General features: G+C 36.1%; 1 protein-coding gene across 9 annotated transcripts in view; it reads right to left on the bottom strand.

Annotated features, from left to right (window-relative positions):
* GPATCH8 (G-patch domain containing 8) overlaps nucleotides 1–15,769 on the bottom strand; it is a 90,634-nt gene that overhangs the window by 25,398 nt on the left and 49,467 nt on the right. For 5 of the 9 annotated variants that reach the window (XM_079133987.1, XM_079133988.1, XM_079133989.1 and 2 more), the window contains 2 exons: nucleotides 7,627–7,694; nucleotides 6,951–7,037 (listed from right to left, as the gene is read on the bottom strand). In XM_079133987.1, coding sequence (XP_078990113.1) covers nucleotides 6,951–7,037; nucleotides 7,627–7,694 — 155 coding nt within the window. Of the gene's footprint in view, nucleotides 1–1,839; nucleotides 1,983–6,950; nucleotides 7,038–7,626; nucleotides 7,695–9,735; nucleotides 9,781–15,769 lie in introns of those variants that run through there. The other 4 variants (XM_079133991.1, XM_079133992.1, XM_079133993.1 and 1 more) reach the window with 2 other exon arrangements.

Genomic DNA, 15,769 nt, shown 5'->3' with positions numbered 1-15,769 from the left:
ATTTATTCCACTAATATAGAGAGTACTTCAATGCCAGGCACTATACAGAATATAGTGTTTTTATTGGCAAAACAATAGACACAGTCTCTCTCCTCAAAGCCCTTTCTGCCCAGTACAGTAGTATATTACAAACAAGTGAATAAACAAAAATTCATAATTACAAATTAGAAGAGAGGATGTTGCAAGAGAACAAGGTAGGAAGGAGAACTGTTTAAATTGGCTGACTAGTAAAGGTCTCTAGTGAGGTAATATTAAAGTTAAGGTCTGAAGGATAAAAACTAACTCTTAAAAGATGATGAAACATGGTGTCATGACAATTCCTGGCTATAGACAGAGCACAGACAGAAAAAGAGTCCAAGTCTGGACCTGAATAATGCCAATATCCAAAGTTCAGGCAGAAAAAGGGGACAACAAAAGAATCTACATAGAAGCAGCAATAGAGATAAGAAAGAGAAATTTACAAAAGAATAAAAACTTAAAAAATTAAAGGACCTGGGTGTGGTGGGCGCACACCTGTAACCCCAGCAACTTGGGAGGCCAAGGCAGGAGGACTCCAACAAATTTGAGGTCAGCCTGGGCAACTTAGTGAGAACCTGTCTCAAAACAAAAAATGAAAACGAACTGGGAATATAGCTTAGTGGTAAAGCACATATAGGTTAGATCCCCAGTTACACACACACACACACACACACACAGAGAGAAACAGGAATGTGATATTTCTATGTCTTGGGCATGTATTAAACTTTGTCCTCTTAAGAAAATGTTTTAGAGACAGAATGGCCCATTGTATTGAGTGCTGCCAAGAAACAGAATAGGGAATAAATATTGAAAAGGTCTATTGGATTTAACAGAGTATTTAGTGGTCTTAAATAAAGTGGCTCAGTAAAAAGTACAAAAGCTAGTATGACTGGGTTGACAAGTGAATACAGAAGAATAGAAAGAAAATGGGGAAGGAAGGTGGAAGAGGGGAGATTTCACCATATTATAATTCCAGATAAAATAAAACACACACAAAATTTAGAATATAGCTGAGTTTAAAAATAAGAAAAGGGTAGTTCCCAGCTGTATGATAATAAGGTCTCAAAGAGTCTACAAAAATCTCGGATATCAAGGATTGGTCTCGTCCTTAAAATGGGGAGCAGAAACAACATTGTATCATCATCCTTTGTCCTTTGAAATCATTAAGAAACTTGCCATTGCTTTTCTAGTGGTCCCTAACTTGCCATTTATTTTTCATTTAAGTGATATTTTCCCCAACATTTTATTATGGAAACTGTCAAACACACAGAAAAGTTGAAAGAACTATGTAATGAGTACCCATATATCTATGACCTATGTCTATTATTACATTTATAAATATTGTTTTAAATTATGTTTTTTAAAAGGCTTTGAGAATTGATGCCTCTTTAAAAACTGTTAAAATCAGATTCTTTTTTCCAATTTACCTTAGTTTTTGTTTAAATAATGCCCTGCTCTTGTTGTTTTGTCATTTATTCCTGCCTTTTTCCTTTTTGAATATTTTAGATATTCTTACACTTTTTTCCAAATCTATCTGTAATACTTAATATGTATTGTGTTTAGTTTTTTTGGTACTGGGGATTGAACCCAGGGGCTCTGAACCGCTGAACCACATCTCCAGCCCTTTTAAATTTTTTTTTTTTTAAATTTCAGACAGAGTCTCACTAAGTTGCTTAGAGCCTCTAAATTGCTGAGGCTGGCTTTGAACTTGTGATCCTCCTGCCTCAGCCTCCCAGGCTGCTGGGATTACAGGTGTGCGCCACCACGCCTGGCTACTTAACACATGTTTTTATAGTCAGTTGCTTCTCCTGACTTTCTCACCATGGTTTGTCTTCTTTTGTGGTTTGCAATTTGATTGTCATCTCATTCTCTGTAGGAGTTCCTCACATCCTGGATTTTAGGAGTCACTTCCACATGTACCTTGCCCAGAGCCTTCACTGGATATGGACTGATTTTAGAAAGTTGATACCTAAGCCAAGAGTTCCTGCTGTGAATGAAAAATGTAAATTCCTTAAGGTCTACAAGTGACTCTAGTGTGAAATTCTAACTTCTTACATAGGACTCTTTCCATTTATACCCTGTTAGGGACAGCTAGAAAAGCAATTCCTAAACTTTGTTTTTTCCTTTTACATTTTAAATCTGTAATTTATCTTCAATTGATTATTTCAGGGTGTTAAGTAGGGGATCCAAATTTATTATTTTCCATATAAATAACGAATCGTCTTTGAACCTTTTATTGGGTTGGAGGTAGCTCAGAGGTAAAATGCTTGCCTAACCTGTACCAGTGTGTACAAGATGTTGTGTTTAATACCCAGCATTATCGTCCCCACCCCCAAAAAGAGTCTCCTCTTATTAAAAAGTTTATTATTTCCCCTACCTTCTTTGTTTAGTTAGTAGCCAAATATGTAAGGGTGTGTGTCTGGGTTCTCTTTTCTGTTCCATTAGTCTCCTGTGCCAAGAACATACTATCTTAATTATCATAGCTTTATGAGGACCTTTATGACTGGTAGAACAAGTCCTTCTATCTTATATAGTTGTTTAAGATTACTTTGACTATTGGCTTTTTGCAGTTCCATATAAATTTCAGAAAAGGTCTGTCAAGTTCCCTGCAAAATCCCATTGGGATTTTCATTGTGCTGCACAGAATATATGGAAAATTTTTTGGAAAACAACATCTTTACAACAGTGAATTTGCTACCACAAACAAATCATTTTAAAACCTCGCTTTTTATTCAATTGTTCTTAAGTGACTTTCAGTAATGATCCATGTAGAATTTTTGCTGTTAAGTCTTCCACATCTTGGGCTGGGTTTGTGGCTCAGTGGTAGAGCACTTGCCTAGCATGTGTGAGGCACTGGGTACAATTCTCAGCACCACATAAAAATAAATAAAGGTCCACTGACAACTAAAAAAAAAAATTTAAAAAAAAAAAAAAAAAAAAAAAAAGTCTTCCACATCTCAATAGATGTATTCCTAAGAGCTTTGTTTTATGTATTTTTGTGGTACTGGGCACTGAACCCACGGTCTCACATGCTAGGCAAGTGCTCTGCCACTGAGCTACACCTTTAGAACTAACATAGCATTTAAGGATACACATATTTGCTATCATGTATCATACTACTTTAGTTTATCCTACAAATTTTGATATATATTTTTATCTTTCAGTCCAAAATATTTTCCAAATGCTACTGTAATTTCTCTTCTAAAGGATATGTAAAGATGTGATTTAATTTCCAAGCACAAGACTTTCCCTATTATCTTTTCATTGATCACTTTATGGCTTGACAACTTGATTTCTATTCCTTAAAATTTATTGATACTTGGTTACTGATCCAGAATATGACAAAAATTGCTCAAGCAAACGTACCATATGTTTTAAATTTCTCATTTTTAAGGTGACTAGGTTCATAAGTGTATACCTAACGGTATATAACCATTAAGTGAAATTTGTTAATTGTTTGTTCAAATCTTGTGAATATTTCTGATTTTTCCCCTCTACAATCACATGACTGAGAGAGGCATGTTAAAATCCCCCTATGGTGATTGATGTAACATTTCTCTTTATAGTTCTGTCAGTTTTGTTTGTTTTTCCAGTATTAGGGATTGAACCCAGTGCTCTACCTATGAGCTGCATCGCTGGTCCTTATTTTTTTATTTTTTTTTTATTTTTTTGAGAGCTGAAGAGATAGCTCCATTTGGAGAGCGCTCGCCTAGCATGCGCAAGGACCGCAGTTCAAATCCCCGGCCGCCCCAAAGGAGAAAACAGAGAAAAATCTACAAAACTCTTTAATTTTTTTGAGACATGATCTTGCTAAGTTGACCAGGCTGGCTTCAAACTTGACTTCATATGTATTATGCCTCAGATAATTAAAAGCATAAAATAAGATAACAGAGAATAGCCCAAATATATATCAATAATTATAAAATAAATATAAACAGTCAAACTCAGGCAGGATGTCTAGCACATGCCTGTAACCTCAGCTACCTGGGAGGCTGTGGCAGGAGAATCATAAATTTGAGGCTAGCCTTGGCCTGTTTCAAGATAAAAATAAAAAGGGGCTAGGAATGTAGCTTAATAGTAGCGCACCCCTTAGTTCAATCCCCATTACCAAAGGGAGGAAAAAGAAGTTTAACTGGTTTCTAAACAATACATGCACATTATAGTCACCCATTTTGTTTTTCTTTTTAAATTCCAAAATTAGACTACACCAATAACCTATTAACATCTGACAATATCCAATGAATTGCAATCTATAGGCATTGCTGTATTTTGAAGTGTTTCTTGTGCTCAGAAAGATTTAGAAACCACTGTACTAAATAAATATCCAACAAAAAGATAAAGATTATTAAACTTAATTTTTAAAAAATCCAACTATATGCTGTTTACCAAAGATGTACCTGAAACCTAAGGTTACAGGGAGGTTAATATTAAAGAAATGAAAATATAAATATATACACCATACAAATCAAGCAGAGCCAGTTTTAGCTTTTGTCTGTAAAATAGACTGGAGTTCACTTCACCAGTAAGATAAACACTGTTAACTTCAAAGTACATAAATCAAAAACTGACAGCCAGTCGGGCAAGGTGGCACACACCTATAATCCCAGTAGCTGAGGCTGAGGCAGGAGGATCGAGAATTCAGACCTGCCTCAGCAAAATTGAGGCACTAAGCAACTCACTGAGATTCTGTCTCTAAATAAAAATACAAAATAGGGCAGGGGATATGGTTGAGTGCCCCTGAGTTCAATCCCTGGTACCCTGCCAAAGAACAAATGACAGTCAGGCAGGGACCTGTAAGCTCACAGCAAAGGGAGGTTAAAGCAGGAGGATCTCAAGTTTGAAATCAGTCTGCGCACTGAATGAGATCCTGTCTCAAAATAATCAATCAATCAAACAAACAATGGTAGAGCCCTCCTGGGTTCAATCTCCATTATCACAAAATAATGCTTATTCTAAGTTTATCTAATTATTTACCATTTTCTATATTTATTATTTATGCCTGTATCTCACATCTTTTTTGGGATCATTTTCCTTTCAAAGCATGTCCTTTACAATTTTTTCCCCAGTAAGGGTCTCACCAAATTTAGTGAATACTCATGTAACATTTGTTTGTCTAAAAATATCTTTATTTCACCTTCGTGTGTGTGTGTGTGTGTGTGTTTGTGTATGTGTGCACGGTACTGGGGATGGAACCCACATGCTAGGCAAATGCTTTACCACTGAACTATGTCCCCAACCCTTTTTACTTCTTTATTCTGTGACAGCTTCTCAGACCTAAGTTGCCCAGGCTGGCCTCAAACTTTTGATCACACAGCCTCAGCGACTTGAGACACTGAGGTTACAGACATGTGCCACTATGCCTGGCAAAACAGTAGATCTTTGATTTTCAAGACTGACAATAAATTTTTATGACCACTAGGCTGAACTATATCACTCTTTTCCTTCTTCCAAACTACTTCAAGGAAGTCAAGATCCTAGTCTAAATTTATGAACAGTCCAAAGTAGTTGAGAGACTTTATAAGATCTCATAAATTCCTGGGTAACTATAACTCACACAGCTGATGGCTATAGCTTTGCTTCTTGAACTCCTCCTTCTGATGGTGGAACAGATTTTTAAAACTAAATCACATTTCTCTTTTTCACCTTAAATATCATGACCAAAATCAGTTGCTATATGATAATCTTAGTTAAGTCTGTTTTGCAACTTCTAATTTACCTATTTTATGGAAGAGTCTAGGCACACTACAATGCCTTAAAAGGAATGCTCCCTGATCAGACTTCCCCCGCTACTCCTTGGTATCTGGGACTGAGCCCAGGTGCTTTACCATTGAGTCACATCCTGAGCCCCTTAACTTTAATTTTTTTTTTTGAAATATTTTTTTAGTTGTAGATAGACACATTACCTTTATTTTTATTTATTCATCTTTTCATGTAGGGCTGAGCATTGAACCCAGGGCCTCACATGTGCTAGGCAAGTGCTCTACCACTGAGCCACAACCCCAGCCCTTTATTTTCAATTTTGAGAAAGGGTTTTGCTAAATTGCTGAGGCTGGCCTCAACTTGCAATCCTCTTGCCTTAGCGTACCAAAGTTGCTGGGATTACAGGTGTGTGCCACTGTGCCCAGTCTTGGTTAGCCTTTTTGAAAATTAACTTATAACATGTTCTGAACTGTAGTTTTATATATAACTATATCCTTATAAAAGGAAAATACTGAAATGATAAATTCAACTTGATACTTACACAAGGCATGATAAATTGCTGCTGTAGAATTGAGTTCAATTAACAATAAACAAAAAAATTTCTTAATTTGTGATTTCAAATTTATCCATTTGAATAAAGCTTTCAAAGTACTTTTTTTTTTTTTTTTTTTTTGAGGTACTAGGGATTGAACTCAGGGAATTCAACATTTTAGGCAAGTTTTCTAACACTGAGCTACATTCTCAGGCTTTTAATTAAAAATTTTACCTCTACTACTGCTTGATTATCTATGTACCAGGTATTCTGTTTTCAAATATTAATTAGCCAGTGTGGTAGCATATGCCTATCATCCCAGCTACTTGGTAGGCTTAGGCAGGTAGATCACAGGTTTGAGGCCAGCCTCAGCAACTAAGTGAAACTCTGTCTCAAAATAAAAAATAAAAAGAACTGGGGATGTAGCTCAGTGGTAAAGCACACCTGGGTTCATTCGCCAATACCAAAAACAAAAAACAAAACTAAACCAGTAACTAATGTAACTTTATAAAGTAGTACTATTATCTCTGTAGTTTTTACAGAGGCATTAAACAGGAAAGTAACAGAAACCTGAGAACTACTAGTAATCACCACCAAATGTAAATAAATACCGTCACCAAGAGAGATCCATTTCACCAAAAATTAGTATCTCTTTTACAGCTTGAGCACCACTGACACAAGAATAACTTCATTTAGTTACCTTGTACTTTTGTCTCAGTTCTTCTGTGTCTTCTTTTTCCACTTCTAAGACACGGCGGCGTTCGGTAGCATCTTCGGCATAATCGAGCTTGACAAAAGGAGATATGATAAGTTTTATTTCCTAAGGTTAGCTATGAAAAAGTCATTTGCACTACAATGTTTGAAAACAAAAACTTGCATATTCTGCTCAGCTACCTCATGCTTTACTGTCACCCCACAGAGAGAAAAGAATACAAAATAGTTCGTAAATCCTTTCATGATGGTGGCTCCCAATAGGTACATTTGTTGATGTAGTAGTTGACTTCAGTTCTATGCTCACTGCCAAAGAATTAAGAGTAAATGCATAAAATATTTGAGACAATTAAAAAAGCAGGTATTGCCAGGTGCGGTGGTACACGCCTGTAATCCCAGCAGCTTGGGAGGCCTTGAATTCAAATACAGCCTCAGCAACTTAGGAAGACTCTGTCTCTAAATAAAACATAAAAAACAGCTGGGGATGTGATGTGACTCAGTGGTTAAGCGCCCCCTGGGTTCAATCCCTGGCACCAAAAACAAAAATAAAAAACAAAAAAACTATGTTCCATCAGATAAACATGCTCTTGTACTGGCATCTAAATTTGGAGTTAATATCAGTTTTAAATATTCATAAAATTAGTGGGTTAATGAGATCAATTTACCTCCATTTCCATTCGACCCATGCCCATGACATCATACTTGACAACAATTGGAATGGGATCTGTTCTTCCTGTAAAAGGAACACATAATCAAGGTAAGACACAAAGCTAAGCCAACAGTTCACTTTACACATTAGGTTTGGGTGGTTAGAGATCTTGCCTTGGAGTGCAGAGACCAGAAAGCTACAGTGAACCAAACACAAGCCATTCTCACAGCTTACATCCAAACTTTCCTGTCCTAGTTTAAACCCAACTAACCACTTTGGTTGACCTTCCAGTTGGGGACAACTCCACATTACTATGGCAAAATTAAAATAGTAAGTAATGCAAACCAACTTCAAGCAGTGGCACCAGGAGTTTTAAAATTTAAAACTTTAGAAGTTTCTTTTTGAAAAGATCCCCGAATAACTTCCCATCAAGGATCACTTCACTGAGTCCACCTAATATCTCTTCACTCGAAACTGGTAATAACTCATCTGATAAGCTAAAATAGCCAAAATATATATTTTAAATATGATGCAGTAAAACTCTATAATTACAAGTCAGTGTGGGTTTGTTTTTGAAAGATGCTTACAATTTTAAATGGGGCTGTAAAAATTTTAAATAAAAAGCAGGAGTTATTGCCTTGAGGGACAAAAAAAATAGTTTCAGTTTTAATCTGGTGCTTTCCCAGAGGGGATTTAACACTGGCTATGGTAAACAGTAAGCTGTGAAAAGGACTAGTTGCGAAGAAAATTGACTTTAAACTAATTGATCTATGCTGGAGATTTTTTTATAAATATATATTTAATCCACTCATAACCAGCCAAACAAAGCAAAATGGGGCAGACAAGCACTTTACTACCACAGCTGTTTTACATCACAACTTGCGCTGTTCATTGTGATGTAAGCCCACTGAAAAGAGGACTTACCTTATCCGTTGTACACCTTTAGTGAAAAAACACAATGTTTACTTCCCTCATCATTTCACTCAGGCTGGTGTAAACAATTGTTTTTTTTTTTTTTTTTGTCTTTATTGTTGCTGTTGTTGTTGTTTTGTTATACACACATACATATTATACCTTTGGGCTAAAAACAGTTTTATCAGGCTAAATTTGAAGTATTGAATTGAAAAAAAAAATTTTTAAATGTCATGATCATGACTGGCTGGGGTCCTGCAGAAAAAAGAAGAAACCATTTTCAAAATGACTAGCAACCACTTGTATCCAGTTGCTCCATATTTCTGGGATTTAATTTTTGTTCTTAAAACACAACAAAAAACAAATTCAGAAGTTTACCTACTTAGCACCACAATCCCATTATTGTTTTTAAACAATAAATAGGGAGATAATTAGGAATAATTACTATAGTTTAAAAAAACTGTTTTAAGTCAATAAATAACATCTTAGGGGGGAAAAAAAAAAAACCAAAAAAAATTCTAGAATACAGCCTTTTAGATAAAATCAGTTTTGCCAGTAAAACAAAGTTAAAAAAATACATTACTACCTTATGCCCAATGGTATAATAAATAAGCAGTGACTGCAATCTTTAGCAAAAGGACCAAATTAAAGACAGGTTATAAAAATGACTTCCTAAGTGCAATATCACTTTCATAACGTCTCAATCAGGGATTTACTGGTAAAAACAAATGGTCCAATGACAGAATTGAAAAGAAATTTATTTTCGTTTCTTTTTTGATCTATCACAATTTGTTTTTTTAAGAATCAAGAAATTTTTGGTACAAATTCATTACCTCTGTAAACCCCTGTTTATAAACTCTGCATTAGTACTTTTGCCTTCTAAGGCAGTCAAAGTTTGTTTTTATTTATTTATATATTGCAGTAGCCAAGTGCTAGTGCCCATTACATTGGGGGAAATCAAGTTTTTGACAGTATTAGAATTTAATGTGTAACTGATTTTATTTTTTTTTTTGCAGTTCTAATAACACAAACAGATACATCCCTTCTTAACATTACCCTTTAATGAACAAGGATCAGACAAGTTGCATAAGGAAAGGAAAGGAAAATGAAAAAGACCAAGCAGAAGGATGAAGGCTACAACAGAGAAAGTAAGCCTAACATATTGGTGCACTGATGACAAAAGGAGTAATTCAGTCTGAAAATAAAAAATTACCACTGCTAAGTTTACCATCACCACAACAAGTCCAGGATCATAATGCTGTAAAAAAGAAACACCATTTGTTAGGCAGAAACCATTAGGGTAGGAAATAGGCCTTCTAGCAGGCAGACAGGATAGTGTAAAGTACCAAATGGGCTTTGTCCCTCCCCCAATTTCAGCTGAGGACAGAGGAAGGACATTTTGTGCTGCAACAGCTGTTTTCAACTGGTCAGACAAGGGTGTGAGATTTTTGTACTGCTACTTGAGAACATGAACAATCTCCTTTTCAGTAATGCAAGAGTTGGGGGATGGGGTGGGATATCAGTCAGTTTAAAGGGAGAGAATTAGCTACAGCTTCCAAACTCATTTAACTATTCATTCTAGAAATGATGGGATTATTAGATGGGCCAAAGATGGGATTTTTCTGCAAAGAAATCTCAAAGACCAGATCAGATCAACTGGACAGTGATCAACTCACTGCTTCACTAAAAGAAGGCTTGGGGAAGAGTATGCGGGGCAGGGGTAGGGTTTCAAGACCTCTCTGAAAATATATAACAATTAAGAGGTCTAGAAAACAACCTTATATTTTCAGTGCTTGGAGAATGTTGTGATTTGAGTTTCGTTATAACTGAATAAAACTCTTTAAGTGGTTCTCCCCTTTGTTTTCTGCTAATGAAGACTTCCCAGGACCGCCAACATCCATCTTTCTCCAAGCAACAAAGTCAACCTTTGAAGGAGAGCTTCAAAGAAACTCCAGTAAAAAAAAAAAAAAAAAAAAAAAAAAAAAAAAAAAAAAAAATGGCATTAAAGCAGGGCACTGTACTGCCTGTCTATAAGCTGAGCTATTAGAAGGCTGAGAAGGGAGGATTACCAGTTCCAGGCCAGCCTGGGCAATTTAGCGAAACCCTTGTTTCAAAATTCAAAACGAAACAAAAAAAGGATGCCAGAAGAGTCATAACATTTACAATTACTCCATTCAGAGTTAACTCACAGAAAATAAAAAGTCTAGCTTTCAAAGCAATTGGAGAGCCAAGTAGTACTTTCTTAACATTATTAAAGAGGTTACAGGCCGAGGAAAAATCGCAGTGGGAAAAGATACTAAATAATACAGATAGGAAGAGGCTGTACCAAATTTAAAACAAACAAACTTAATTATTAATTTGCTATCAATAATAAATTCTTTCATAAAGAATATCACTTAGAATACCTAAGCAATAATTTGGAGTGATAACTTCTCAAAAGGTAGGTAGTAGACTAACTGGTAATATGTGTTCTCTACAAAACACAACTTTTTTTTTTTTTTTGGTACTGAGGATTGAACCCAGAGGCACTACTTAACCACTGATCCACATCTCCAGTTTTTTTTTTTTTTTTTTTTGGAGACAGGATCACTAAGTTACTGAGGCTGGCTTTGAACTTGTGATCCTCCTGCCTCAGCCTCCTGAGTCACTGGGATTACAAGAGTGAGCCACCGTGCCCAGTTTAACTCTTCTTAAAATAATGAACTAAATCCATGGTCTTACCTCTTGATTTCTTTTAAAGTGTAACAAGTATTACTTAAAGTCTATTAAATTATTAAGAACATTTTTATGGTTTTATTCACTACAGAGGAGGCAACTTTAAGCAGAACCCTAAATATTCTCCTTAAAAGAAACTGGCCTCCTAAGCAAAAGAGCTACAGACACTATGACTACACTCTGGTCAAATGGAAAAAGGACAGAAAAAGAACATCATTATCAAGAAAAATCAAGAATGGGCCAATACTGATACATCCATTTGATGAAAAAAACTGATATTCATATTTTCAAAATCAAAATTTAAATTGTTTTACTAATTAACTAGAATTTAATTTTAATTTTATGTATTTAATAGTGTCGGGGGTCCAACCCAGGGCCTCACAAGTGCTCTACCATTGAGCCCTACTTGTCTGTACATTCAAAGGGAGTTTTACTTCTACCATAGGCGTATTTAAATGCTCTTATTATATAACAGGTCTTGCTAAAATGAAAAGGCATTATGACTTATAATCGAAGAGTGAACAAGATCAAATACAAAGCTGGGCATGGTGGTATATGGCTGTTGTCACGCTACTTGGGAGGCTCAGGCAGAACTGCTTGAGCACAATTCAAGATCAGCCTAGGCAACATAGTGAAACCCTATCTCAAAAAGAAACCAACCAAGCTGGGCATGGTGACACATGCCTGTAATCCCAGTAACTCAGGAGGCTGAGGCAGGAGGACTACAAATCCAAGGCCAGTCTTAGCAACTTAATGAGACTCTGCCAAGAAAAAAAAAAGAAAGAAAGAAAGAAAAGAAAAGAGGAAGGAAAGGAAAGAAAAGAAAAGAAAGCTGGGGAGATAGCTCAGCTGGTAGAGTGCTTGCCTCGCAAGCACAAGGCCCTGAATTCAATCCCCAGTACCGGAAAAAAAAAAAAAAAAAAAAAGGAAAAGAAAAGAAAAAGGTAGGGGATGTGCCTTAGTGGTTAAGTGCCCCTGAATTCAATCCCTGGTACCAAACAACAAAAAACTAACCAACCAAAAACCCCAACAAGAAAAAATACAAAAACTCATTGATACTGATAGCCATCTTGTCACTGAGAACAAATCCTCAAGAATTCATTTTGATTTTAAAATATTTAAGGATATACCAATCTACACAGATAGTCCAAAGAAATGGACTATAGAGAAATACACTTTTTTTGGAGAAACACTATATTTAAAGGGACACACTCCAGGAAGAAAACAAATGGGAAGAAAATATTTAAAAGGCAATCATATTCTGGTAATTAGCCACATTTTAGAAGCAGAAGACATATATATAACTTTCCTATAGAAATAAAGAAGTTTCTAAAATGATTATTCAAATGACTGACTATAGATAGATATAAGAACACTACTATTTACCTCTGTTGCCGTTATAAATAACCATTCAATGCAAATATTTACTGCAAATATTTACTGCAAATATTTAATTAGTTCTTACTACATACCAGGCACTGTTCAAGGCACTAGGTATAAAACAGTGATCAAAAAGCATTATACCTCCTGAATTACCTATAATTAGACAAAATAATTCTCTTCTTTAACACAGGAAGGGAGAACAACTTTTGTGGACTGAATGCACAAGCAGGTTACAGAGATTTGAAATGTCTAAAGTTAGCTGAACTAGGTGGTATACATCTGGAATTCCAAAGACTCAGCAGACTGAAGCAGGAGAATAATACACTCAAGATCAGTCGGGGCAATTGAGACTCTGTCTCAAAACAGAAAGCTAAAAAGGGTTGGGGATATAGTTCAGTGGTAAAGTGCCCCTGGTTCCATCTGCATTAATGGCGGAAAAGGGTTCAAGTCTTTAAAAATTGACACTAATAGGGCACGGTGGCACACATCCAGCAGCTTGGGAGGTGGAGGCAGGAGGATCACAAGTTCAAAGCCAGTCTCAGCAAAAGCGAGGTGCTAAGCAACTCAGTGAGACCCTGTTTCTAAATAAAATACAAAAAAGAGCTGGGGATGTGGCTCAGTGGTTGAGTGTCCCTGAGTTCAATCCCCGATGCCCACCCCCTGGCCATAAAAAAGACTGACACTAATGAAGTAGAAGTAAACAAAAAAGTCAATGTAGTGGAGCTGGGCAATGGCACTCTTCTGTAATCCCAGCCTCTCCAGAGGCTAAGGCAGGAGGATTGCAAGTTCAAAGTCAGCCTCAGCAACTTAGCAAGGCCCTAAGCAATTCATAAGACCCTGTCTCAAAATAAAATATAAAGAAGTGCTGGGGATGTGGCTCAGGGTTAAGCACCCCTGGCTTCAATCCCTGGTACCAAAAAAGTAAACTCAATGCAATGGAACTTCTATAATCCTTGTGACTAGGAAGACTGAAGCAGGAGGATCCCTAGTTTGATGCCAGCCTCAGCAACTTAGTCCTGTCTTAAAATAAAAGAATTAAAAGAACTGAGGATGTGTTAAAGTGTCCCTGAGTTCAATCCCTGGTACCAAAAAATAAATAAATAACAAAACAATGAAAAGTGAAAATATTCACTTTCAAAAGACCTAAACTGATAAAGGTCAAGATACTGCCTGAACTTATTTCTTACTAGAAGCAACTAAAATAATACGTGAAAATCAAGAGTAAGATATAATTTTGGAAGGTGCCTATTCTGTGCTTTGTAAAATTATTCAAAATAAGAATCTAAAGCAGGTCAGTTTAAATATTTCACTTATTAAAACAGTGATTACATACTTTCAGAAACTGAGTAGAAAATGGTCTATTTCTAAAATAGAGCTTCACTTTTGCAAATTTATCCTGAAAATTCAGTTCTTCTGTGGCATAAAAACAATGATTCTGGGCTGGGGATATAGCTCAGTTGGTAGAGTGCTTGCCTTGCAAAGCACAAGGCCCTGGGTTCAATCCCCAGCACTGCCCCCCCAAAAAAAGATTCTTGGGCTGCAGATATAGCTCAGTAGTTCAGTGCTTGCTTATTAGCATGAGTGAGGTACTGGACTTAATCCCCAGTACCAAAAACAAACAAAAAAGTGATTACTTTCAGAATTATTTAGGTATTTCTTTTTAATTGTAGCACATTATTTATGGTACATCTCAGGAAACACTAAACAGAAACATCAAGCAGACTATTTGTTCCCTATAGAGATTATAAAGTTTATGTAAAAATGAACACTTTCTACTTGAAACAGAGTTCTTATTATCTAGTACTACAAAAGCTAATTATAGTTTTCCCATGGCCTGTTTAGTGACCTACAGAACAATCCGATTACTTTGATTTTTCACATACAGATGTTTTCTAAGGCACAAGAGTTTAACTGTGACCTTAAGGAATCTCCATTTTATACTTTAGTATCACAACTGGCTTTCAGTTCAACTTCAATCATAAAACTTTAGAATGTTAATCAACAGGAACATAGATGAGGCAAAGGCAAAAGGGTTACGGAATCAAAAAGTCTAGAAAGAATATTTCATCCAGAGAAAATGAGATCTTCAAGATCTGGGAAGAGGTAATAAAGAGAACTTATGAAGTACTTTCCATTCAAGAGTACTTAAGAATACTTTTAGACAAGATAAAATTATCTAATGAAAATTATATTGACTTGTTGAAGGTCATTTCATGCTAACCACGACGCTATGATAATTTTTTAATTTAAAAAAAATTAATAAATATAATTTTGGGCCAGGCATGGTGGCAAACACCTGTAATCCCAGCAGCTGAGGAAGAAGGATTGCAAGTTCAAAGGCAGCCTCAGCAAAAGTGAGATGCTAAGCAATTCAGTGAGACCCTGTCTCTAAATAAAATACAAAAAAAAAAAGAAAAAAAAGGGATGTGGCTCAGTGGTCAAAGAGCTCCATAATTTTGGAGCTGGGCAAGTGGCATACCCCTGAAATCCTAGCTATTCAGGGCACTTGGGCAGGAGGATCACAAATTTGAAGCCAATGTGAGTAACTTAGTGAGACACTGTCTCAAATTTTTTAAAAATAGTGAAAAAAAAGGCTGGGGATGTAGCTAAGAGATATCCTTGAGTTTGATCACCATACTGAAAAAAAAATTTTTTTAAATGAAATAAAATAAAAATTAGGGAACATAATAGCTCGAAACATAGGACTCAGGAGAAAGGGGTGGGAGGCTAACAGAAGGTCCTCAGTTTAAAAAATGGGGTGGGGTTACTGGACAAGGAGGTGCACACCTGTAATCCCAGTGGCTCAGGAGGCTGAGGCAAGAGGATCACAAGTTCAAAGCCAGTCTCAGCAAAAGAAAGGCTCAAAGAAACTCCGCGAGACTCTATCTCTAAATAAAATACAAAGAATAGGGCTGGGGATGTGGCTCAGTGGTCAAGTGCCCCTGAGTTCAATCCCTGGTACCAAAAAAAAAGGGTGGGGAGTTGGAGGTAGCACTTTAAAAACAGAGTTTTACTTATGTTTGCATACTGATATCTGACATAGTATGTGAGGCAGAGTAACATTTAATCAAAAAGCATTTGTTCACTCAGAATGAACATGTTCATAGTGGGTTTAAAACTTACTCAGATGTAAATATTCCACCATTGTG

The sequence above is a fragment of the Sciurus vulgaris genome, assembly GCF_902686455.1.
Source record: "Sciurus vulgaris genome assembly, chromosome: 3".
In the NCBI taxonomy this organism is placed as follows: Eukaryota; Metazoa; Chordata; class Mammalia; order Rodentia; family Sciuridae; genus Sciurus; species Sciurus vulgaris.
Note: the sequence above shows the minus strand (reverse complement) of the source record. Positions and strands in the feature narration are given on the sequence as shown.